We start from the raw sequence: 26,728 nt of genomic DNA, 5'->3' as shown, positions 1-26,728 counted from the left end.
CCTTCCTCAAATTTATACTCCGATCCAGAATGGGAAAGTGACCAAATTTATGAAGAAGTTAAACCTCTGCTTAATGAATTGGCAAAATAACATTTTTGATATGCTCTTCATTTTAAAAACTATATACCTCACACATAAAATAGAAGTAAAGATATATTTGCTCATCATTTGACTCATCTATCCTCATTTTATTTTATTTTTTAAATAGTATCCTATAGTTTCCAATTACATGTAAAGACAATTTTTAACATTCATTTAAAAAAATTTGGGGGTTCCAAATTTTCTCCTGTCCCTCCTCCCCTCTCCCTTCCCTAAGGCAATAAGGAATTTGATATACGTTACACACATGTAATCATTCTCATTTTATTTTAAAGACCTAGATAATTCTAAATATGCAGAAATAAGGAGCTCATCTGCCATGAGCAAATATGATATATTTGATCTGATTTCATCAGAACAAGTATAGTTAATAGACAATGTGATGATACGTTGAAACAAACATTTGAACTTAAAAATTTTTGTGGTTTTGGCTACAGTTGAATAACAATTTTTATGCTTTATCAAGCAAAGCAAGACACATTTTACCACAATTCAGAACTCACTTTATTTGTGTGAAACACGGTTTCCTCCTGTAGCTATTGTGAAAACAAAAATCTCAGTTTTGAATATCTGAAAAAAGAATTCCCAATAGCACCACATTTTAAGAAGCTTTGCACAGAAAAACAAGGCATTCCATCATATTAAAATATTGCTATGCTGATTATTTTTATAAGTTATAAATATAAACATTACATATTTATGGATGAATAAATAACTTTAATTATTTGCATTTTATTTTAGATTTGCACATTACAAAATTTTAATAAACTATCCATTTTAAAAAAATAAAACTATTTACATAGATGATTTTGTGAAAAGGGGGTATGTGTGTGTGAAAATTGTCTTATAAAAAAGTATATATTGTTGGCCAAAAGTCATGACTTTGTAAGACATGGGTAGTAACTTGATTTATTACAAAGAGAAAGGCACATGTATGTGGGAACTTCTAATACAAACACATGCATGCATATGTGCGTATATATTATTTGTACATAGTTGTCTGCATGCTGTCTCCCTTTTATCCTGTGAGGTCCTTGAAGGTTGGGGATGTTAGCTTTTGTGGGGGGGTTTTTGGTGTTCTTTTTTTTTGTTTGTTTTTGTTTTTTGCTTTTCTTTCTATCCTTAGTGCTTAGTGACTTAGTACAGTGACTGGTAAGTAGCAGGTGCTTAATAAATGCTCACGGATTGATTGGGTTCATCCATAAAACAAGGGCTTTTGACCTAGTGGTTTGCAAAGTTAAATTTGGCTCTACAAAACTCTCTGAAAAAGTATTTCCACGGCACTGTTTTCACAACCAGCCTGGGAGGTCTAGAGTGGAAGTCTTCTTGTCCCCATTTTACAGATGAGGAAACAGAACAAGACAGGTTGGTTGACTTGCCCTACAACATTTAGTGAATAAGGGGCAAAGCTAGAATTTGATCTTAGGTCTCCAACTCCACATTCAAATGAAACAGCTGAGAATGTCGGTCCCTGAGAAGGAGAGGCTTGGGGAAAGGTGGAGGTGGGAGCGGAATGGGTAGGCAGAAAGGCCCCAGAGAACAGGGCTGGGGGCAGATTTTAGCCCCCTGTAGCCTATCCATTCCTGCTGTCCAAAAGTGGACCAAGTGGCCTTGGGTGCTGGAAACAACCCCCCGGGAGGCGGTCAAGCTCAGACACAAGCCCCCACGTGGAGGGTATGAGAGGAGGCTGGCTCTTGGTCAGAGGCTGGCCAGGGCTCCAGGCCCCTTCCAGCTCTGCAGCTTCTCAGTGGGCAATCAGGCCAGGCCTCTCTGTGAAGCATCAGCTCTTTTGGCTGTTGGGTCACCATGCTGACCCGGGGACTAGGTAGGCCACAAAACAGTCATTGTTCCTTCTTCAGAGTTAGTGATCCAAGCCATCTTCCTTACTGGTTCTCCCTCCAGATGAATGCATGAATGATGCACTTATTAAGAGCTTACTATTTGCAACATACAAACAGAACTAGAAGCTGGTCCCTGCCCTCAAAGAGCTCACATTCTAATGGGGATGGGGAGAGACAACATGGAAGGCTTCAGCCACAGGTCAGAAGGAAAGGTCCCATGGTCCCTAGGGTGCAGGGGCAAAGCAGATGGTAGAGGCGCTTCATTAACGCCATTCCCACTGATAAAGGCACAGCAGTTTCCTGGTTTTGAACCATGCACTGGGCTAGAAGCACCAAGTGAGGGTCCTGGGCTGTCTCCATCCCAGTGTCTGGCACACAGTAGGTGCTCAATAGATGTTCAAGGATTGATCGATTGATTATTGAGATGGTGGTGGCACTTCCTGTCTGAGCTAGGCCAGTGCTGTGAGTGGCAGCTGTATGGCACTGATGCCTTTACACAGATGGCATATTTTCATGCCTATATCCCACGTGCAGGAAGTAACCAAGGGAAAAGAGCGTTGAGCTGGGGGCGGGGAGGCTCAGGCCACCAGAATTCCACTCCTGCCATGAATTTGACTGGGTGACCTTGGACAAGTAATTTCTCTCTGGGCGTGAGTTTCCACATCAGTAAAATGTGACTGGGCTGGACGGTATGTAAGCTCCAATTCAGCCCTAACATTCTATGATTTGGACATTTCTAAATGGGATACAGTCCAGAGATGACAGGGCTTGGAATGGAAAGGAGGCGGAGTGAATTGGATTCTCTCCATCCCACTCAGCCCTTCAAAAGATCCGTCTTTCTCCGCTTCCCCGCCCTGAGATGGCTGAGATTGATTCGGCCCAATCAGCAATGAGCATGAGCCCTCATCTCTCCATTTCCCCGCCCCCTTTGGCGCCCCCCCCCCCGCCTTAATCTTCCCTCCCGGCTTCAGAATTTCCCGCCAACACCCCTCCCCCAGCCCGCGCAGAAGCAGCCAATGAGAGCCTGCGGCGCGCTTATCTGCCGCTCGCACTTCTTCTGGGCCGAACTAATTCTGAATTAAGGGGAGATTTTACTGGAGCCTTTCCCAAACCCACCTGTAGGGGCTAGTTTGCCTCCCTAGACATCGGCCTGCCTTTTTTATGTTCTGTTTGTGCCCCGGCGTTTATTCTAAATTCCCTCGTCCTCTTTCCTGGATCGAGACTTACCGCTTCCTTTTCCCGACTTCCCTCCTCCCCGCGTCCACGCTCCAATGGTTCGCCCCAGGCTCGCGAGAGGCGTTGGCGGGAGTGGGGGAGGGGTGGGGGGCAGACAGCTTATAAAAAGCTGTTGGAGGCAGTCGCCCATCGCGCGCGAAATCAGTCTGCGCCGGTGCAGGGTAGTGAAAGCATCTCCTCAGCTCGACGCTGGTGAAGGAAACGTCTAGACCGGGCTTCTCCTATTCTCGTCAGATCTCGCCACTGCCTCCGCCGCACACCTTACAATGGATTGCCGGCAGCGCAGTCCTCACAGTGCCGGGACGAGCCCAGGGAATAGCTGCTGGGGCAGCGACAGCGGGTAAGTCGGCTGAGGACCGTCGGCCCACCTCGGCCGTCAAGTGTTCGGGCTAGCGGCGGGCCCAGGCCGTACTGCGCCTGCGCGGCAGCCCCGGCTCCACCTTCCTGCCCCCCGGGATGGGGGTGGCGGGAAAAGACCCCGGTCAGACTCTTTCACACCGGGAAGGGTGCGGGTTAGGAAGGGGCCAAGGGTGGGACTTGGGGCCTCTTGGGATAAGGAGTTTGGCCATTTCGTCCCCTTCCCTGTAAGAACTAGTATCTGAATTGGAACTTCGTGAGGTCCTCGTTGTGGCCTACACTGCCCATTTTACCTAGAGGCCCCAGGTAATAGGTGCCCTCCAGACCCCTCATCCGGTGCTCTTGCCTTTATGAAGAAGAGGAAATGGAGGCCCGCAGGGGGGAGGGGCTGGCAATGGCGTGTGGATAGAGCCGGGACTCTAACCCTGGTCCTTAAAATGCTGTTAGCCCTGTCCTTCAATTGCCAGTAATAACTAGGCTTCGTGCTGAGTGAATGAGATGCAGAGGGGGGAAAAACTCAAGAGTGTTGTTCACGAGTGTTAGGAACTGCTGCGTGCTTTGTAATACTACCCCTTCCAAAAGGAAAAAGTGGATTTGGATTCAGAGGACCTGGGCGCTCTTACTAGCGTGACCTCGGGCAAGTCACTTTTCTAGGCGTAATCACCAGGGCTGGAATTAGAATCCTGTGTTCCTGAGAATCTATTTTCCATTGTTCTAGTTGTATTTCTCTCATCTCTAAAGTAAATAATTTTGATTAATTGGCAGAGCTGGAATTAGAATCCTGTGTTCCTGAAAATGTGCTTTCCATTGCACCAGTCTGCTTCTTTCATTTGCACTACACCCCCCACCACCCATAAAGGGTGAAGGATTTTTGCACTCAGCCATTTTACAGATGGAAAAATGTGGGAGGAGAAATGGTTTGCCCAAGGTCACACAAAGTTAGAATAACTAGAACCTAGGCCTCCTGACCTCATTCTTCCTACTAGTAAGTAGCTGAATGTTCTTGTTGCTTTATCACTTGATCTGGGTCCTGAGGTTGAAAGGGGATATGTGAACATCTAGGAACCAAGAAGTAGTTTCTACCAAAAGAATGTGCTTCCTTCCATGTGTGCCTCAAGTTCAGTTATTAAGCCCAAAAGCCTAACCTTATAGAAATTTTAGGGTTGGAAGGGATACTTCCCTCGAATCTACTTCTACTCGAATCTGTGCTCATTTCTTTTATCTTAAGAGAACAAGGAAACAGAAACTGAAACCCAGAACAGTGAATTGGCTGTAATCCAAAGCCACATTGAGCTAGGATTAGAACCTTGTTCTTCTGCCTCCTGCTCTAGTACTTTTGCTTTTATCTAATCTCCAAAGCACCTCATAATTTAGAACAGGTTAGCAAGTAAATCTAACTTTTTTTCCTCATACTTAGCACACTTTCTCCATCCCGGTGGTCTCTTGGACGCAAAAGACGTTTGGATGGAAGGCACAGAAAGCCAGATGTTGATTCATCTCTATTTGTTGAAGATGAGACCAAATCTAAACACGCAGAAGAAAGTGAAGGTCAAAATTCAGACAACAGGCTTGAGAGGTATGATACTTGGCAGAAACATACTTTGCCATGTGACGCGACATTTCTTTGTGCAAGTTGTGACTGACGATCATGAGAGTTTTGTAGTTTTGTGACAGTTGTGTGGCCAGATCAAAATTATTTATTATTTGAGCACATTTTTGGGAAATGAGACACATAGAATGGTAGGCCAGTACGGCAGAATGTGATAGCTGAAAAGATGATATCTAGGCTCTGGAAAAACTTGAGGAGGGGAAACTTTATAGTTCTATTTTTACTAATTGGTCTTCATTTGATGAAAAAATTGTATGCCTTATTTACTTGGCATATTCAGAACAAACCTTATTCTCTTTCCATTTCCTAGAGTATTTGCTTTGTACTTAGGGAAAAGGTGCTAGGATTTGGGAGCTGTACTTGAACACATCTAGTCCTACTTGAAGTTCGGAAGTTTGAACCTTTGTACATATTTGCATACTATGACAAATGTATAGAATTGGGATTTAAACTTGGTTAGAAATGTGTGATCCCTATTCATATAGAGACCCAGAGAAGTTAAGTCAAATTTGCCCCTGTGGGAACACTAGTGAGACTGGATCCAGTAAGGGTCATTCTGATTTGAACCTATTTTAGAATCTGTGTTCCCTGTTGCCCTTGGCATATTCATTAGTAACCTTGACCTAATAAGGTAATATATTATATCATGCCTTGTGTTTTTATATTCGCTGGATCCGTAATGTCATTCATGTGGGTATTCTTGCCAACAATGCATATTGCATCACATCTCTGCCTGCCTTTCTGTGCTGATTCTGTCCAGGTCTTTCCATAAGCTTGCCGCGTATTAGGACCTTTTAGCATTTCCAAAAATATATATTTTGGACAAATTTGTTAAAAAAACAAAACACCTAAATTTAGATTGCAGGAAAATGTCTAGGCTCTTGATTATGCATGAAAAAAAATCTTGACATCTCTGGGTTGTTTTATTTGATTAATTTAATAAATTTTGCTATCTAATGTAAATTTTAACAAAAAGCACTTTGAAGTTTACAATAGTTAAGAAAATGGGTACAGAATCCTCCAAGTTTTAAAATGATTGAACTTCTTGTTCATTTATTTGTATTGCTAAACCCAGAATTGCCTATTAAGAATTTACTGGGAGCAAGTTAGGTGGTGCAGTGGATAGAGCACTGGCCCTGGAGTCAGGAGCACCTGAGTTCAGATCTGGCCTCAGACACTTGACACTTACTAGCAGTGTAACCCTGGGCAAGTCACTTAACCCCATTGCCTAACAGAAAACAGACAAAAAATATACTGTAGACATTGAGACAATGATAAGACGGTTGATAAAACTGGGAGTTGGGTTTATGTCTGTGGTTTGGTTTTCAGTTAGCTTTTTAGAAGATGTGAACATTTTTTTCTCTAAGATTGAGCCATAGAATCTTGATGTTTCAAGAAATGTTTGAAACAGAAATGGTGTTAGCCTGTTTGGTAATAATAATAGCTAGCTTTTATTAGTGCTTTAAGATTTGTAAAGTACTTTGCAAATATAATTCTTTTCATTTGAGCCTCACAATTATCCTGGGAGGTAAGTGCTGTTATTATCCCCATTTTACAGATGAGGAAACTGGGGCAGACTGAGATTAAGTGACTTGCCCAGGGTTACCTAGCTAGCAAAGTAAATAAGTGTCTGAGAACAGATTTGGACTTGAGTCTTCCAGACTCCATGTTCTTACCTTCTATCCACTTCCTCCACCTAGCTACCTCTGTTTGCAACTTGTACTCACTTTCAACAAGAAAGTTTTGGGCACTGTTAAACACAGTATTAATTGTATTACTGTCATAATAAACTGTCTGACATTGTAGTGGGCTATATGAAATTACTAACAGAAACAAACTTTTTAATGTTCTTTATGATGTAGAGAAGAAGGTTGTGCTGCTTGTGATATGGTTGGGTCATTTTTTAGGCATTGCAGAAATTGGTAGAAATGGACTGAATAATTAAATTTGCCTTTTTCTTTTCTTTTTATGTTTATTATATGACCAAAAATTATTGGGCTAATTTTAAAAATAACAGTATCTTAAATTATTTTCTAAACGAGTTTTCAATAATTTGATCCATAATATTTCTTAATCTTTACATGGAGCAATGTGGTAGTTGTGATTTGTGTTTGAAATAGACTAGGATAATTTTTCATTTGAATGAGACCTTAAAAGGCAAGATAGAATACTTTTTAATGTCTACTTTAACCTGTGTTTATTGTTCCTTTTTGCAGGCAGCAGTATTGAAAAGAGTATTTTTAGTCATTAGTAATAACTTCTTACTTTAAAACAGTACATGATTATCTTTTGTTCGTTTTGGGGTTGTTGTTTTTTTTGTTTGTTTTTTGGTGAGGCAATGGGGTGAAGTGACTTGCCCAGGATCAGACATCTAGCAATTCTCAAGTGTCTGAGGCCAGATTTGAACTCAGGTCTTCCTGATTCCTAGGCTGATAACCTATCCACTGTGCCATCTAGCTGCCCCATGTACTTGATTCTCATAACTCTGTGGGGTAGGTACTATTATTAGCTCTATTATAACAGATGAGGAAACTGAGGCTCAGAATTTATCTGCACAGGGTCACAGAGCTGTGTCTGGGACAGGATTCAAACTTGGATTTCCCTGACTCCACCATCATCCACTATATTTTATTGCCAAAAACAAAACATGGTTGCAGTGTCTTACACTGAAATATGATCTTTATTTTTCTTTGAGCTGTATTCCTAAGAACTAACAAAGTAGACCTTCCCCCATAGGAAATCCTCTGTCATTAGCCAGTGTTATAAAATGTAACTACAAATTTCTAAAGTTTGAAATAGAAAAATTATGCTATAAAATGAAAACTCTACATTATTTCTACATAAAGTTACCTCCAAATTACATAAAGAATGGATATATACTGCATAAAAGATAGAAGCTCTACTGTATCATAGTTTAGCCTAAAATTAACCTGTCATTTAAAATAAATGTTAAGTATTGATTAAATTTTTCTTGCCTTAAAATTTGCAAGAGATTTTGTGGGAAATTTAAAGAATTTAAAATTGATGCCTATTTCTATTGATAATTACATTTTTAAAATAATTTTATTTATAGAGATATGCTATGTTTTTTAATACATAAGCATTTATTAAATCCTTGCTTTGTGTCTAGTAATATGCTAAGTGCTAAAGATAAAAAGAAAAAAACAAACCACTGATCCCTACCTTCAAAGAGCTTACATTCTAATCAAGGAGACAACAAACATTATTGATACCCACAAGATAAATACAGAGTGAATGGATAGCTGCCTTAGAAGGGAAGGCACTAGCACCTGGGGGAACCAGGAAAGACCTCTTGTCAGAGGGAGCTGAGTTTTAAAGGAAGTCAGAGGTTTAGAAGGCAAAGGGTAGGAAGGTAGAGCTTTCCCCGAATGGGAGATAGTTTGAAGGCAAGAGAAAGGGCATGGAGGGATAAGTACACCAGTTTGACTTGACCATACCAGTGTGTAGGGGGGGGGAGTAATATGTTAAAGGACAAGAAAGATAAAAAGAAGCCGGGTTGTGAAGAGCTTTAAATTCTATAAAAGACCTCATTTGATCTTAGAGGTAATAAGGAGCCCCAGGACTTTGAGTAAGGTAATGACATGGTCAGACTTATATCCCCTTTTTTCCCCAATACGTCTTTTCCTCTTTACCTTTTTAATAAAGAATAAGAAAAATAACAGTTCAGCAAAACATATTACACTGTGTGTCACACACAGTCTCCCACTTCTACAAAGAAAATTGGTCTTATGAAAATGTAAAAAGAAAACCTAAAGAAAAAGAGTGAGGAATGTAGGCTGAGAAATAACAAAATTTGTCCGTTAAGAGATCATTGGTAACTTGGCAAGCCGCTTCGGTTGAGTAATGAGGTTGGAAGGCAAATTGCAAATTGTTGAGGCGCAAGACGAAGGAAGTAGAGGCAGTGAGTTTAAGCAGCTTTTTTGAAGAGTTTGGCTAGAAAGATGAGTAAAGAGGTAAATAGCTTGGGGGAAATGGTAGGATTGAATGAAAGACTTAAGGATGGAAGATAATTGGGCATATTTAGAGGCTTTAGGGAAAGAAACAGGCAAATTAATTGCAATTGAGGGTAGTACTTGAGGGGGCAATTTGATGGAGAAAGGTGGGGGGTGGGTCAGGGAATTGGGAGACTTGGCTAGTTCTCTGAATTCTTCAGAGAAAAACAATAGGACGTTGAATCAATGTAGAGAGAAGAAAGCAGAACCAGAAGAATAATACAATGACTCTAACAATATATAATGGAAAGATACCTAAACTGAATTCTGTAATTAATGACCAAGCTTGTTGCTGAAAAAAGATCAGAAAATTATTTATTCGAGATAATTGTTTCTTACAGTACACTTTTATTTCATGACATTTGTGTAACACTTTAGCCATTCCCTATCTTTGTTTTCAGTTTTTTGCTACCTTAAAGGTGCTTTTATAAAATTTAGGTATATTTGGGACCCTTTTGTTTTGTTCTTGGGATATATGTATGGAAGTGGAATCTCTGCCAGGCCATCTTTTTAAAGGATGCATGCCCTCCTTTATACCACCTGTCTTTCATGGTTCCTTATTAACAATGTATTGAAGCCTGTTCACGGGGATCAATTATCTACATGTAAACCCACAAATTGTTACTAAATTTAAAAATTCACTATTTTATCTGAACTGTACATTTGCATTTTGCTGAACTAGTCTTAAAAAGTAAACTGGAGATAATCATCTAAATGTGTGAATTTTGGCAGTTTACTTTTGTCATTGAATTTTTTTGCAGTTTTACAACACCAGAAGGCCCCAAACCTCGTTCAAGATGTACAGACTGGGGAAGTGTAGTTGAAGAGGATGAAATGAGAACCAAAGTGAATAAAGAAATAGCAAGGTACTTAATTATATCGACTTCTAACTCTTTGCTTATTAATTTGATCGTCTACATTCTTCAAGCTATTCATTTTTTTCTTTAGGTATATTCTAGCCTATGGTAGTTTAACTTGAAAAGGTAATGCATTAATGATATTCCTGGCTAGAACATAGAATATTAGGTAGTTCTTTGAGGTACAGAAAGGTTTGGTACTTTCAGCAGTAGGGAGTTTTCAAACTGTTTATACCATGTGCCACAATAATTAATAATGCATATAAAACTTAAGTAAAACATTACCAAGTGACATTGTCATTAATTTTAATTATTTCCCCCTTCTGGTATGAAGTAGAATCCAGTTAAGTGAAATTAGAATTAAATTATCATTTCATTTAAGATTATCCAAAAAAAGTTTTAAGCCTTGAATTTGTTGAAATTTAGAGAAGCATTTGGATTTGCCAGAGTCTTTTGTTTAAACATTATTCTAGGTACTATTTTGGACTCCTTAGACTTTTAAATTTTGGTAGCACTTAAATTTGCCATAGAATTTTGCTTCCTAAATTGATGGAGTGTAAATATAGTGTCTTCATGAGAACTAGTTTATGGTTATTAATAAGCATTTATTTATGAATTAAGAGCTCACCATGTTGGACAGATGCAGCATAAATAAAAATATTTTCTTGAGCTTGTTAGATTACACTCTGCATTTTTATTATAAAAGAAAGTGGTCCTGCCTAGAAGTCAGGAAAACTAGATTTCTAACCTAGTTCAGTTCTGCAACTTGAGCTGTTAAACCTCTCTGGGCCTTATCTGTAAAGTCTGTTGTAACTCCAGGAATGAAATTAGATTCATAAAGGGTGGTTTTTTTTTTTTAATTAAATATCACATGAGAATAGTAAGCATAATAGGAATTTCTGTTACAGATACAAAAGAAAACTTCTCATAAATGAATTTGGAAGAGAAAGAAAGTCATCTTCTGGAAGGTGAGTAACATTTAATACTTTTAATTTTGTATGTCTGTTAAAGATACTTGTGAAAAACCAAAAAGTATGAATACTGTAAAGAAATCTAGTATGAACTTTATGAAATTATGCAAAGGAAAAGCTTAACCAAGAAAGTACCTCATAACCACAAACTATATTATGGAGAAGTCAATGGGAATGAATGGAAGAAACTTGAGACAGTTGATGGATGCCTAATGGGAATGACTTGATAAGCTGAAATTTTATATGTTGCAATTCATTTATTTAAATATAAATATTTTCAAAGCAAGGTTATTTGGCTCTTCTGTGGCTATTTGATTGCCATTTTGAATGTTCAGTAAAATTATGAAAATGTTAATATCTGTTAAATAGACTTTAATATACCCTTTGACATCTCTGAAAATATCATAATCTTTTTATGTTGTTTAGTTCTGATTCAAAAGAATCAACATCTACAGCACCAGCAGAACTAGAAACGGATGAAAATGTTCTGATGAGGAGACAAAAACAGATAAATTATGGAAAGAATACCATTGCCTATGATCGATATATTAAAGAAGTGCCAAGGTAGATTTTCATTTGTGTGAATGACAGGCTTTTAAGTGAAATATCTTATAAGTCACTTCCTTTTGTTAAAAAAAAAATTTCATTTATACCACTTATTTCTGAATATATGTCCCCTGTCCCATCCATTAAACATCTCTTTGTAACAGAAAAAATAAAGCTTGTGTTTTAAGGACCATATTAAACCTTCGAAGAACTATTAGCCAAGGAGGACTTGTTCAGTTTATTGCCATGAGTATGTGGTGATTTAGAGATTGTTATGGGAATCTTCATTATAATAGAGAAAAGAAGTATAGAACATATGGCGTAGGGTGGTCCTCTGATGACCATGGATCAGCAGAAGATCACTTGGGAGGTTTCTGGCAAATAGACTGATATTGATTGCAGTAATGGCTGAATTCCTGGGGAGATGTTGGGAAGGAGACTCTAGAGTCAAGATGAGAAATGAAAGCTAGGACTTTTAATTTATCTTGGCCTGTTCGTGGAACTAGGATGAAAGAAAGTAGGGCGCTGAACGAAGAAAGTTGTAGTAGAAACTTGAGATAGAAATAGAAAAATAAAAATAGAATCTACCTAACCAGATTGAAACATGGTTGGGGAATATTAAGCAAAATAAATAAAAATGTAGTAAGATAATATTACATTATAATATATAATAGATAACTGTGTGTGTACAATAGATAATACATTTTAAAATTCTGTATGAATCCACACCCAGAGAAAGAAATACGGAGTCTGAATGCAGATTGAAGCATACTATTTGCCTCCCTTTTCCTTTATTGTTTTGTTTTATTGCTTCATTCTTGTGGCTTCTCCCATTAGTTCTAATTGTTCTTTACATCATGACTAATGGGAAAATATGCTTAACCTGAATGTATATATAGAACCTACATCAGATTGTACGCTGTCCCAGGGTGGGGGGAGAAAATTTAAAACTCAAAATCTTATGGAAGTGAATGTTGAAAACTAAAAATAAATAAACTAAAAACAATAAAATTCTGTATGAGGCTGGCATGGGAAAAAAAATAGAATCTGAAGGTGACCAAAGAAGTCATGCCCTTGAGAGGACAGGGTGGGAGTGCAGGATACCAGTAAATTGTATTGAAGCCAGTGACTAGTTTTCACTCAAACAAAGGACCTTTGTTTGGTCTGTTGTGGTTTTTATAGGTAGGTATACTGGCCCATGTTGAACCAGCTGGCTTCAGTGTTACAAAAATGTAATTTTGTTTTTCAATAATAGGGAATGTCATCTTATAACTTGATATATTAGGACTTGATGTTTTTAATAGATTGCCAAAGAATTTAGATGTCGAATATAATCCAAAGAAATGTCCAGCTTAATTTTAAATAGTAACATCCTGTGATGGGTTTTTTTAATAAATTAAGCAAAATCTCAGTTTTTGAAAACCCAGTCTCATTAAAATCTTAGATTTCATAATTCGTAGTGAGAATCATATGGAAACATAGGAGGTATGATTCTTTAGACTAATGGGTGTACTCTTCCGATTAATACAGGCATCTTAGACAACCTGGAATTCATCCCAAGACTCCAAACAAATTTAAGAAGTACAGTAGGCGATCATGGGACCAGCAAATCAAACTGTGGAAGGTTGCTTTACATTTTTGGGATCCTCCAGCTGAGGAAGGCTGTAACTTACAAGAAATGTATGTAGAAGTTAGGACTTCTTTTTCTCTGTATTATTTAAGTATATGTTCCCCAAGTAGACCATATGTGCTTATTGGCATAAGTTGTATATATGGTTCTGTGACCCATAAAATGGTGTTCTTCAGATCTTCCCATTGGAACAATTCAATGAATACTTATTTCCTTGATGTATAGGGCATGTAGCAGGTTGTCTCCTCCCTGGGAGCAGTCTAGAGTAACAATAGCAAACTCTTAATTAAGCTCTGTTGTACATAAAAGTTGTCTCTAATAAGTAGGCAGAATATACTAGCTTGGTGGGGTTATCGGTTGTATTTTTACTCCTCTCACCCCCTCTTCTGCAACCAGGAAGGATTTTGCCTGAGCAGAATATATTGTGCTTGCATTAAAATCTAAAGCCTGCATCCCTATGTCCCATGTGCTTCTCTTATAACATGTTTCTCAAAGTGAGAATGTCACCTAACATTAAAAGACCATTTTAATGTTCAGTATTATGCATGTTATTTATGAAAGCTTCCCTGTATTAAAATGGTATTGAGTTAAATGTAATAAAATTCATTTCAAGCACTAGAAAACAACCAGTCCAGTTTTTTAAATGACATACAATAATTCTGTTATTTATAACTTGATCAGCCAGTGAGAAAGTGACAGTCTTCTAGATAAATACTGACATAAAAATAACATTGAACTGCCTTTAAAACTTTTTAAACTTTTTTTAACTACTACTACCCCAGCACATTTACATTGTACTTGAAATTTATGAAGTAATTTACTTGCATCAACTCTGCAAGTTAGGTAGTACAAGCATTATCTTCATTTTGCTAGTGAGGAAACTTAGGACATGCAACTTTTTCAAATTCTTTAGAACACTAGACTGGGGAAGTCTGCAGAGACATATGGTTTTTACTGGAGACACTCACCAACAAGAGACCTTCCCAGCATCAGATTTCTTTCAGCACTATGTTAAGCAACTCGTTGATGTCATTTGCATGTTGCTTTAACAGCACCCCAGTAGATATCGGTGAAATGGAGACTGAATCTGCCAAAAGTAGTTCTGAATCACAAACAAGCTCTCAGGATAACTATGTGAGTACTGGGGTTTTGTTTTTCTTTTCTACCTTCTATTTAGCTTCCATGCAGTTTGGCTCATTTTAAGTAGTTATGTAAAATGTGCTTGGTTTGAATGTGACACTAGAGAATAAGGACTGCACTATAAAACTTGAGGCTTAGTCCTGGGATTGGGTATATTAAATCTCTTGTGTACTGACCATAATTTTGGCATGCATACTGTAGAGACATTATAAAAGAAAATAATGCAGTGAATATTTAAGTAACCCTCATGTCAGCCAGACTAGTCATACTTTTAAGTGTTTCATAACTACTTTTTACTACATCTCTAAGTTACATTCTGTGACAGGATTACCACAGAATAGGTGGTACAATGAAAGGAGGGTCTTGGTCCTAATCTTAGTTCTGTTGCTAGCTGTTATTTGTCACAGTCTTATAACTTCTGGGTCTCTTGTTTTCCCACCTGAAAAATACAGGGTTTTAAACTAGGTAACATGAATACTGAGTCTATATTATGAATACAAAATTCAGCTTTGATTTGGTGGACTCATCCAACAGTTTGTAAGGTGTGCAGGAATTCATTGTGATTGGAAACAGTGAAAATAATAAAAGGATAATTTAAGTAAACTGGAAGAAGATTAGGACCAAAAAATGGGGACTGAGGCCTGGAAGAACAGTTGAAAGACTAGGCTTAAGTTAGTGTAAGCAAAACTTAGGGACTAAGTGCTGGAAGAGGGAAAAAGAATTAAATAGAGGAAAATAAAAGCATAACACAACACCTTACTTGTGAATAAGTAATCAGACCCCAACAATTTATGTATACAAGAAACTTTCTTTGAAATAGTCACAGATGAAAATGAGGATCTAGAACAAAACTTACTCTGCATCAAGATACTTTTTAAAAGCATGAGTTGAAATTGTTATGTAAGACAAAGAAACAAATTCAGTGTCGAGAAAAATAAATTATTGTGCTGTCATTGTAGACCATGAAGGGATAATGATATTAAGTATATGCAACAAATGCATAATATGTAAGATCATAGAGGAAAAACTAGCCTAGTTGTAAAAAGATAATAGCAGGACAAGAATTATAGGAGACTTTAATATTCCTTTCACAGTTTTCAGGATGAACTTGGGAATGATAAAGGAAAACAGTTGACTATTGAAAAAAAACTAATTTGAAAGATTAAGGCATCATTTGAATGAGAATATTGAGATTAAACATTCTTTTCAGAACATAACTCAGCTAAAATAGTAATTAATATAAGCGAATTAATACATGATACAGATAATGGTACAGGTGGCACAGTGGATAGAGTGCTGGCCCTGGAGTCAGGAAAACTCATCTTACTGAGTTCAAATCTGGTGTAAGACACTAACTGCATGACCCTGGGCAAAACACATAACCCTGTTTGCCTCAGTTTCCTTATCTATAAAATGAGCTGGAGAAGGAAATGGCAAACCAATATCTTTTCCAAGAAAATCCCAAATGGCGTCACAGAGAGTTAGATACTACTGAAATAACTGAACAACATCTGCATGAACAGTAAGTCATTTCCAAATGAGTAAGCGAAAAAGCACATTTTAAAAATACGTATTGTAGATGTATTTTGCTTCTTATATTGTCTAAGTTACCCTCTGTATCCTTCCAATTCCTCCCCCTCACCCTGAGAGTCATCTCTTATAACAAAGAATTTAAAATTTTAAAAGAGGAAGAAAAAACATAGGCACAAATGATCAATATAGTGAGAAAAATCTGACAATATATTAATGTTTCACATCTGTAAAAGGATGGTGGGAAAGTATTGAATTAGAAATAGGTAAAATCAAAAATGAAGGCTAGAAATGATAAAATTAAGAACTAGATTTTTAAAAATTAAATGATAAATCATTAGTTAATAGTATAAAATGAAAATAAAATTACCAAAATGAAACAAACTAAGATGAATTCACAGCAGGAAGTAAAAGGAATTGTCAGAAATGAGTGTATATGATTGTGGGCCATCAAACTGAATTTAAGTAGATAATTAATGTGAAATAAGCTAAATGAACAAAATAAATAGAAATCTTAGCCTAAAAACATAAAGAAATTAATCGCATAAATAAGAGATACACAGTGGTCTAGGCAGATTTGTAAGTGAATTTTGGCAGATGTTTCAAGAATAGTTAATACTTGTGCTACAAAAATTATTTTCAATAATAGAGAACAAATGCATTCTACAAACAACTTTATGAAGCAAATATGGTCCACATGCCTAAAGTTTAGAGAACTATTCACTTAATGATTATATTGAATCTATGCTAGGCATTTAAGGATAAAAAGGATTAAGGATAAAAAAATTCTAGCCACCTTCCCTCTGCCAACCTGAATTAATAGATAAATCCTGTGGAGTTGCCTGCAGTAGGAGAGAGGTTAAGTATTTTCGCCCAGACTGTTCATCTTCAGAGCTGGGATTTGAACCATGTTCTTCCTAACCTAACTTTCAGCTCACTGCCTCTTAAAAATCATGATTTGGGGGGGGGGGGGGAACTAGGCAGTGGGGTTAAGTGACTTGCCCAGGATCACACAGCTAGTAAGTGTTATGTATGAACTCGGATTCTCCTGAATCCAGGGCCAGTGCTCTATCCACTGCGCCATCTAGCTGCCCCCATGATTCGTTTTTAAAAACATTTTTGTCATGAGTTCTAAAAATCATGAGAATGAAAGGGCCCTTTGATGAGATGTCTATATCTAAAACCAACAGCCAGCATTGTTTACTGGAGAGTAACATGGGAAACTTTGTCTAGCAGATGTATTGGATGAAACAGAATGTCCTCTTTCCCCGGCACAATTCACCAGGATTCTGCGAGAAATCCTGGCAATATCATTGTGCGTGTGTGGCTTTCACAAGTACAAAAAGTGCTATTTCTGCTGACTGATTTATGATTGGAGGAGACAGTGTATAGACAATGAAGAGAACACTAACCGTCTCTGTAGTTGGAACCTGGGTTTAAGTCCCATTTTACCACCATTGTGACTTTCCACATCTCTGTATTTGCTCAGGCTCATTTTTCTTACCAAAGATATCCTGTTGGACTGAATATTACTCTTTTAATTTATTTTTAGTTTTCAGCATTCACTTTTGTAAGATTTTGAGTTCAAAAATTTTTCCCCTCCTCCCTCTTCAAGAGGGCATGTAATCTGATATAGGCTATACATAAATATTACTTTCAAATTCCTTTTAGTCAAACTGCCAAGGGGTTACTTTATTCAAAATAATAAAGTCCACATGTATAACCTCTGTGAAATTGCTTGCCTTCTCAGTGTGGAGTGAAGGGGGGGGAGAAAATTTTAAAAAAGAATGTTAAAATTGTTTTCACATGTAATTGGGGGGGAAAATACTAATTTTTTTAAAAGAGTGTGTGTCAACAACATAATGAAGGCCAAGCAGTTGGACACGCTATTACAGTGTTTGATAAACCCAAGAACATAAAGTACTTGAGAGAGTTTTAGTCTACAAAAGCTCTTCCAAACCTGGAATTCAGTCCACTTTATCCCCAGCTGCTGGTTAAAGTCTGATAAGTGGTAAGAGGATATAAACAGTTTGCAAAAGAATAACTATCAACAATTATAGAACTATCAACAGCTTTATGAAAAACTAGAACCACAAATTAAGTTTCACTTTACAAATCAATGAAATTTGCAAAGATCATAAACATTAAGAAACAGTCAATGTTGGAAGGACTGTAGGAAGATAGGCAAGCTGTGAATTGGTTCAATAATTTTGGAAAGTTGTTTGGAATTCTCTAAAAGAGGTCACCAGAGTGTAATAACTGTTGACTGGAGATATCCCAAGACATTCAAAGTCAAATTTTCTTCCACCAAAACATTCATAGCACTTTTAGGAGGAGCAAAACCAGGTACGATGTAGGTACTGATACCCACTAATTAGTAAACTACTGGGGAAAGTATATAATGAAATATTGTATTATTAATGACAAATATGAGAATATAAGACATGGGAAGAGATGCAGTGGAAACTAAGCAGAACCAAAATAAGATACATAATGAGTACAATGTGAATAAGTTTGGCTCTGAAAAGCAACTGAACTCTCATTAATTACAGCAATCAGTCTTGGCCCAGGAGAACAGATGATGAAATACACTTTCCTCTTGAGATTTGGGTGGGCACTGTGGGCATGGAATGTTGCATACGCCATTAAGTACAAAGTTGGCTTTGCTAATTTTTTTTTTCTATGTTGCAAGGGGAAAAGAGGGTTTGTTAGGAATAGGTGACATTCTCTGTGGAAAAGAGACTATAATTGAGTCTCCTGGGATTCCCTAAAGTGAATCTTCTATTTTTGTGTTTGACCAGTGGTAATTAAATGTATACTGAAATGAGTACTTACATTTGTTTCCTCCAGTGTCACTGGAGCCACTGTTAAGTGGCTTTTAAAGCCCTTGACAATCTGGCCTCAACTTTAAAACTGCATTAATGTAAGTGCTCTCGCTGGCTTGCTGTTCCTCTCATGGCACTACGTCTCTAGTCTCTACCTTCTCCCTGGTTGTCCTTCCATATATGGAGCATGGTCTCCTTAGGACTGAGACTGGCACTTCAGCCTCTTCTTTTCCCCTTTGGGTTGTTGTGAGGCTGCTAGTTTCCATGGAGTCCTGGTTTGTCCCTTTTTTAGCTCCTTGCTTCCTAAGTGAACTGCACATCTTGGCAGCTCTTAGTGTGCCATTGCTAGCTTTCCATAAGGCTCCTTAAAGGGATCTTCAGAGCTACAATAGCGATAGGACTGAATAGAAAGGCCCCACTATGACCTCTCTAGCCCTTTAGAAATTTGTTCCATGGTAGAAGGTTGTTCCATCTTGGAAAGGCTTCCCATTTGGACCACATGATGAGTTGTCCAGTCTTGGGAGAAATAGCCACATTGGGAGAAGTTGACCATTGGGTTGTCTGCAGGGTAGGGTGGTGAATACTTTAGCTATGACAACTCTGGTAAGGCAATTTTTAGTAGGCTAGGGTTAAGTATCAGGGGAGGAAGTAATTACTTAACAGTAAATTCCAGATCTTTAAAGTACTCAATAACATGGGGGGAGGGGGAAGACTTTTATTGATGCTTTTTTGTTTTTACATTACTCATTTTTGGAAATACTTAGTCGTAGTCCCAAGCCCCAGAATTGATCCCACTCTTCTAACAAAGAAAAATACTTAATAGTAGCCACTGCTGACAGTGTATATAACATTTGGCCAGAGAGGTGACCAGCCCCTCTGCCAAGATGTGGGGAGTAATATTTCATTGCTCTATCCTCCAGGACCACAGTTGAATTTTCAGTTCAGTCAGCTTTAGATTCCTTGTAGATTTTTTCATTTATGTTGTTGTAGTGGTATGTATTCTGGTTTTGCTTATTTAGATTCTGTTCGTACAAACCTTCCCATGTTTTTCAGAAGTCATTGTTTTGAATTGTTCAGTAATAATCCATTATGTTTACATATGATTACCAGTGAATCGGGCCCCTTTTGAGCTGATAGACACCCTTGGCCAAGTACTGGATATCTAAAGGCAAAAATATAGTCCATGCCCATCAGGAAACTGACATAATGGAGAAAGCAATACCTTGTGATTGTATGTATATTTTGTAACTTTTACAGGGAAGCAGCAGGTAGTGACTTTTGAGTTTTGAAAGAAGGTGGGATTCCTAAAAGGCCAGAGGGGAGGAAGGGAGATAAATTAGGACACCATTACTACAGTCCAGGCCAGAGGTGGTGAGATCTAAAACTAGAATGGCAGCCATGTGACTCTCTGGTTTTGAATCTGGGTAGCTGGAAGGTTGATGGTATGTATCTTCTCCGTAAATAAGCAAGGTAAAAAGGGGAGGATAGTTTTGGGGGGAAATAAAATGAATTTTATTTGAGACATGTTAAGTTTGAGATACTTAAAAGATATCCACAGCATTCTTAAACCCTCTTGGTAGCATTGCTGAAAACGCTTCCAAGATATGAGTGAATGCGACAGAAAATTGCAGATTAATCCAAAATGCTAAGTATTTTCTTCTGACTTGGCATTATTTCACATCTGTGACAATTTTTAGAGAAGATGGAAGAAAGAAACAAGCTTGCTGAAGAGAGAGCTGGACTTTCCAAGTTTAAAGCCTTTTTGACTTAATTTGCTGAACTCTAGTTATCTGACCTTAAAGATGCAGAAGCTATTCAGAAGTTCTTTCTTGAAGAAATACAGCTTGGTGAGGAATTAATAGCCCAAAGTGAATATGAAAAGGGTGTTGACCACTTGACAAATGCCATTGCTGTCTGTGGGCAGCCATAGCAAGTTTTGCAGCAAACTGTCCCATCACCAGTGTTCCAGATACTTCTGACTAAGCTGCCAACAATTAGCCGGAGAATTGTGAGTGTACAGAGCTTGGCAGAAGATGATGTGGAATGAGAAACATGTCAACATAATCAAATCTTAATAAAAAAATTTTAAATAATTCTTAGCCCAGAAGATGAGCAGCAATGGGAAGAAAGAGCAAACATGTTAGTTATGAACTATGTATTACACTGAAATCTACCACAGTTGATTTTAACTTTGTGTAGGTAGGTTTGCTTGGATTTTATTTATTTATCTTAGTGAGAAGAGTATTTTGATTAAAAAAAATTTTTTTTCACTTTATAAATACACTATGAATTATCTAAAAAAGAGAGAGAGAGAGATCCAATGGGAAAAGACCAGTAAGTGGCCCCTGGCGATATAGACTAGGAACTTAGCATATATTGGAGTTGGATATATGTAGATGTTGATCTGGAAGTCATCTGCATAGAATGATGGATTATTAACCCCCATTCCCCCAGAGAGGCTGATTAAGTCATCGAGAATGTATAGAGAGAACTGGAGAGAGCTCTGTACAGAGCCTTGGTATACATCCATGGTTTTTAGGGAAGGAATATGAATAATTGTCCAGCAAGGGAGACTGAGGTGTAGTACCCAGAAAGGAGAGGAACCAAGAGAAAGTGCCGTGTCACAGAAGTCCAGAGGAAAGAGAATATCCAGAAGGAGAAGCATGTTGAACAGTACTGCAGAGGTCATGAAGATGAGGACTGAGAAAAAGGCCATTGAGTTTGGCAAATTGGAATCATTGTGTTGGAAAGATCAAATTGATTTATGGTAAAGTTGGAAGTCCATTTCTGCAAGGGATTGAGGAGTGAGTGAGAGTAGAGAAAGGAGTGCAGACAGGCTAAAAAGCTCCTTTGGGCAGTTTGGCTTTGAAGAGAGTGAAAGATGTATGACTACAGGGGATGGAGGAAGCAAGAGGAGGCCAGGACATGTTTGTAGGCATCAAGGAAGGAGCCCAGAGAAGACTTGTCCTTCAAGTGCAGAGAGTACCTGAAGATTAGAAGGAGGCAGGATAGTAAGAGGAGGGGAATACAGTCTGCAGGAGGGTGAGAAAAGAGATGGGGTAAAAGGATTGGCTTTGGCAAGAAGAGCAACCTTTTCATCAGACTGGAACCAAAGAGGAAAGAACAGGGAGTGATGTCAAGAAGTTTTGAGATGTAGCAGAGAAGTTATTTTACTTGCCTAATTCCAAACTGATATCTCGATGAGTTAGACTATCCTAGAGCTCTTCCTATTAATCTCTTTCCATGTTCCCTTGTTACAATTTTCCCATCTTTGCCAGTTTGCAATATATGAAGTAAAGCTGATAGTTTCAATTTGTGTTTGTAGTTTGTTATTCAGAAGTATCATTTAAAAACACTTTTGTACCCAATTCAAAAGTCTTACTTTGGAAATTAACCAAGTATTTGAATTATGAAAGTAGCCTGGATAAGATGTATATTGCTGTGGTTTAGGTGTTATGATGTTAAGCAGAAGTTTGTACTTGAACTAAACTAAGAATATGTTGGGATTTTTTCCTGTCGTTATATTAAAGTATGTATTTGCTAATCTGGAAACCATAGATCACACAAAGTAGTGCTACATGTAACTCAGTATAATATGCTAGTACTCTTCTCCCTCCACTAACAAAGGGATTAATTAGTAAGTTCAGGGAGAAGGGAAAGCAACATATTAATCTTGTTCATAGTTGTATGTCGTTTTGGGGAAATGTTTGTTAGGGAAAAAAAATTTTTTTAGCTAGATTTTCTTTACCTATGCATTTGAATTAATTGGTTCATTGTCTATGTGAATATATCTACCAATATCCCTGCCTGTATTAAGATGACAGAAAAGTGAAAAGTAAATTTAGAAGCACTTAAAGAAGCTTTTTTTAAAAAGGATAAAATTTTTTACCAACGGGATTAATAATTGTTTACCTACATTTATTAATTTTGTGTGACTCACATTTTTGTTTTGTAGGGTATGTATTCTGGCACGCCCACAAAAGTTAGACATGTTGATTATCAAGCAGGAGATGAATTTGACTTGGAGGCTTGTTTGACTGAACCACTGAAAGAATTCCCATCTGTGAGCTAAGGGTGCCACCTGGAGGCTATTTTGAGGAAACAAATTCTATTCTGAAATAGATGACATTGTTGAGGTGAAAATAATTCTGGTGACATGTTGGCCAAACTATGTTGTGCATTGATAACTGGATGTTTCCCTCCTGTTCATAGTTCATTATTTCATGATATTGCTATTCTTGCCTCATTTTCTTATTTTTACATAATTTTTTGTATATTGGATGGGTTTGCAAGTGTTAAATTATAAATTGTAACAACCCAAGAAAAGTGACATTGAAACAATTTAATTGTTCCATAGGTTTCTCTTCAAGTTAACTTGGCTGACATAAGTGGTTTTTTTCCAGGTATAAAATGCCACATTGGTCTCTTAGTTTTGTCATAGAACTATAATAAGGGGCCAGCCTTTCTTTGTCTTTTGCCAGTGTACTTTGAGTTGAATGTGACTCCATTTTCCTTACAGACTAAATTCTTGGCATCTCTTCAAGGTGTCAAGTGTATTAAGCTTTTCATTTCATCCAGAGCACTGGAAAGTCACCATAGATATGGTGAATTATTTGAATACTGAGCTTGAAGATTGCTGCATCCTTAGCTTGGTACTTGTAAATAGTCAGTGATAGACAGCTCTTCTTGTGATACTTGAAGAAGAGTTAAAGTAATGCAAAGTTTGTAGGGTAAAACATCTTAAAAATGCAACCAACTAATAAGCCATGTAAAATTGTAAATGACAACATTGTACAGATTTTCTGTTCAAATATTCAGTTGTAAACTTAATACAGTTAATGTTTTAATTGCTTTTGTATGGAATGTTCTTGCAAAAAATAAAAGGAAAAGAATATGGTGTATCAGATTTATTAGGTTGTCAGATAGATGTGAACTTTATTCCTCTGCTTCTCGATTAGCCTCTCATTGCTCATTCATTTTCAGAATTCATATAGCTTTCTTTCAAAATAATAGAAACAACTGTCCTGCATGTCTTTATACCTTCCCTTTTTTTTCTTATTTAAAAGATACACACTATAGATGAGAGGATACAGATATTATAAATTATCGTGGGTTGGTAGCCTGAAATTTATAGGTGCTCAATGTACATATTTGAATGAATGAAAATTGTTAAAAACTTGAATCTTAGTAAAATACCAATAGTGACAAATAATGTATATCTTTTGAATTATCTCTTATTCCTAGTGAGTCCTATCTAGACTTCATTGTGGATTTAGTTGCCCTGGTTTTACAGTAAAAAATCCTTTTGGTTGTTTTGTGGTAAATGTTTCCTGGTTTGTACAGCTATTGAAAAAAATTTTTTAAATTTTAGAATTGTGATTTGACTCCCCTAGTCAGACTACATCTGAAGTGTTGCATTAATTTCTAAATGCCACATCTTAGGAATGTTGTTGCTGAACTGGAGCAGATCAGGGCAATAAGAATCTTTGAGGACAAATTGGAAAAGTTAGGGAGAGTGAGGTTAGCCAGTTGAAGGGAAGGCTGTTCTATTTAAATCTTTTATTCCAGCCTTTGGATGGCACTTGTAAAATGACAAAAAAGGACAGATCCCAACAAAAAAATTGAGAGCAATTGTCATTGTGGTTTTTGTTTTTTAAAGACGTTGGTGTTGCTGGGCCCTCCCTTAGACCCATGTGGAGCAGACTTAAAAGTGTGTGCGGCTTCTGATTTTTGGCAAATGACAGACCAAGTACTACTAGACATTAGGAATACAGAGGTGAAATGTGAAATAGTTCCTGACCTCAAGGAGCTTACATACGGGAGTATGTACATGTCTGTCCATTTAGATCTGATTGAGGATCCACACTAATGAAATTTATTTTTTGAAGGTGGTTTCCCTAAGGATCAAATACTCAAAAATGATACCATCACTTTGTAGCTAACTTTATGCCTGGGATTTGCCCTTAAATTTACAAGAACATTCTGGTGGACTTACTTTTGTTTTGTTTTGTTCTTTTGTTACAAATAAGACTTTTGCACATCTTTCTGACACCTTATCTAGATATTCACAACCTCTAACAGAACAAAAACAAGCAAGGAAAATGGCTGATTACTCTCTTGTGCTTTTGTAGAAGATTACACAATTATTCTCACACTTTCCCAGGTACAAAAACTTCATGAGCTAAGTCACCTTATCATGAAATTTAAAATAGGTAAAAGGAAATAGTAAAATACATATATAAAGTTAGAACCAGAGTGCAGAAGCAGAATAGTCAATGCAGTTTAGCTAGACCGTAGAGGGGAAGAGTAAAGTAATGCTGAATGCCGTCTTAAGTAGGGTGATAATAGTAATGTATCAGGTTGTGATGAGTGGAGATGCTAGGAATATTTGCGTAGGATGGATGAGATCTGCATCCACCGTCTTTGGGCAATATGACTTAAGAATTATAGCTCTAGGGCTGCAAGGCCATCTAATCATCTAAGTGGCCTCAGGGGGTCGTTACCCGCCCAAGGTCACTCGGATAGTAAATGTCAGAAAGGAAATTTGAGCCCCTGTTCTCTCCATTGCCAATGTTCTTTCCACTGTACCAAGCTGCCTCAGTTACTTAGCTTTATTGGGCCTTAGTTTCTTCATCTGCAAAATGCAAGAGTTGGACCAGATTCTATGGAAGGAACAGTATGATGAACTTAGGGGCACATGTTCAGTAAATGGAGAGTAGTACAATTAGTTGGAATATAGTATATATGGAGACGGGTAGTGAGAGATGAAGCTAAAACAAGAAGTTATTGGCAGATAATTCAGGTAAAATGTTATGAAAGACCTGAATGAGAATAGAAGACAAGTAGAGGTTTTGTGTCTATAGAATGACTAAATATAGAAGGCAAGGACTGGCCAAAAAAAAAATGACTGAAGGATTTTTTAATATCTACGCTGTCAAGGAGAAAAAAATCCCTCAATACATAGATACATAGGTTAGGCAAAACATTCCCACAGTGGCCAAATCATAACATGATTATGATGGAAGTTTTAAGCCTGGGTACTGGAAGGATCTTGGCACCATCAATAGAAATGGAAACATTGGGACAGGGGAAAGGTTTTAGGGAGAGAAGTGATTGTTTCAAATGGTGAGCTGGTCGGAATTATTAAAAATCCATTGTACATTTAAAGTTGATTATTGGTTCACCCCTTACCCTTCTGCAGGCCAAATTACTACAGTTCCTCCTTAGGTCAGGTCCTTAACCATCTCTCATGAGCTCTGATAGCCTCTGAATTGGTCTCCCTGCCTCCTGTCTCTCCTGTCCAATCCATCCTCACCAGTTATCTAAATAATCTTCCTAAGGCACAGACACTCTATTACTGTTCAAATTCCTCAGGGGCTCTTTATTGCTGCTCAAAGGATAAAGACCAAACTCATAGTTCAACTAGCTCCTCCATGATCTGCTCCAGTCTATCTCTCCAGCTTTATCTCCCACTAATCTTCCTCAGATACGCTATTTCCCAGCTAAATCAGACTACTTATCATCACCCAAGCGCCCCATCTCAGTATCTCTGCCTCATCCTCTTAGTTTTGGCTGGGATGTCCCGTCAGTTTGCCTTATGAAACATATCTAAAAAAAAAAACGTCAACAAATGAAACATTACAAAACAGAAGAGAGCAGAAGCTCAGAAGGGAACACAGACAAGTGAGGCAGTTTTGTTCCTTTTGCGTTAAATTTAATGTACACTTTAAAACAAACTACATGAAAGAAGTTCACAGTTTCATGCACAATCCTTTTCCTATTCTTTGTATATTGAAATGTTTGTTTTTGTTGTTTATTGTCAGGCTCATAATAAAGTTGTTGAAACAAATCTCTTCCATCCATCTCTTTTCATTCCCAAGGATTGGCTGTGCGTGTGTAAAATTCTTACTCCTTTTCTCTTCCCCATGGCCTGATTCGATTCTCATCTCTCAGCCGTATTGTAATAATACAGCTGCCTGACTGAGCCCCTGCTTTGTTTTCTCTTGTATGGTTATATCTTCCACATACCCAAGTATGACTATGCTGTTTCCCCTTCTAAAACAAGTGGCTGCTT

General features: G+C 37.6%; 1 protein-coding gene and 1 non-coding gene across 2 annotated transcripts; both read left to right on the top strand.

Moving 5' to 3' along the window:
* Nucleotides 1-3,294: 3,294 nt before the first annotated feature.
* SLBP (stem-loop binding protein) lies at nucleotides 3,295-26,511 on the top strand. Its single transcript, XM_027836194.1, has 8 exons — nucleotides 3,295-3,516; nucleotides 4,951-5,109; nucleotides 9,917-10,021; nucleotides 10,921-10,980; nucleotides 11,410-11,547; nucleotides 13,060-13,209; nucleotides 14,212-14,293; nucleotides 22,610-26,511. Exons 1-8 carry the CDS (start codon nucleotides 3,443-3,445, stop codon nucleotides 22,724-22,726), a joined length of 885 nt encoding a protein of 294 aa, XP_027691995.1. The 5' UTR covers nucleotides 3,295-3,442; the 3' UTR covers nucleotides 22,727-26,511.
* Nucleotides 20,210-20,347, top strand: LOC114023895. The gene has a single exon (XR_003566844.1). It is a non-coding gene; the product is annotated as a small nucleolar RNA SNORA14 (small nucleolar RNA).
* Nucleotides 26,512-26,728: the final 217 nt, after the last annotated feature.

The sequence above is a fragment of the Vombatus ursinus genome, unplaced genomic scaffold, assembly GCF_900497805.2.
Source record: "Vombatus ursinus unplaced genomic scaffold, bare-nosed wombat genome assembly UNPS02014818.1, whole genome shotgun sequence".
Lineage (NCBI taxonomy): Eukaryota > Metazoa > Chordata > Mammalia > Diprotodontia > Vombatidae > Vombatus > Vombatus ursinus.
This window is presented reverse-complemented; position numbering and strand designations above follow the sequence as displayed.

What these genes read in the sequence shown, in the direction of transcription:
- SLBP (XM_027836194.1), top strand. Translation starts at nt 3,443, where the DNA reads ATGGATTGCCGGCAGCGCAGTCCTCACAGTGCCGGGACGAGCCCAGGG. An exon ending in GTGAATAAAGAAATAGCAAG is followed by an intron (nt 10,022 to 10,920) that starts GTACTTAATTAT and finishes TTTCTGTTACAG; the next exon opens with ATACAAAAGAAAACTTCTCA. An exon ending in CAAGCTCTCAGGATAACTAT is followed by an intron (nt 14,294 to 22,609) that starts GTGAGTACTGGG and finishes TTTGTTTTGTAG; the next exon opens with GGTATGTATTCTGGCACGCC.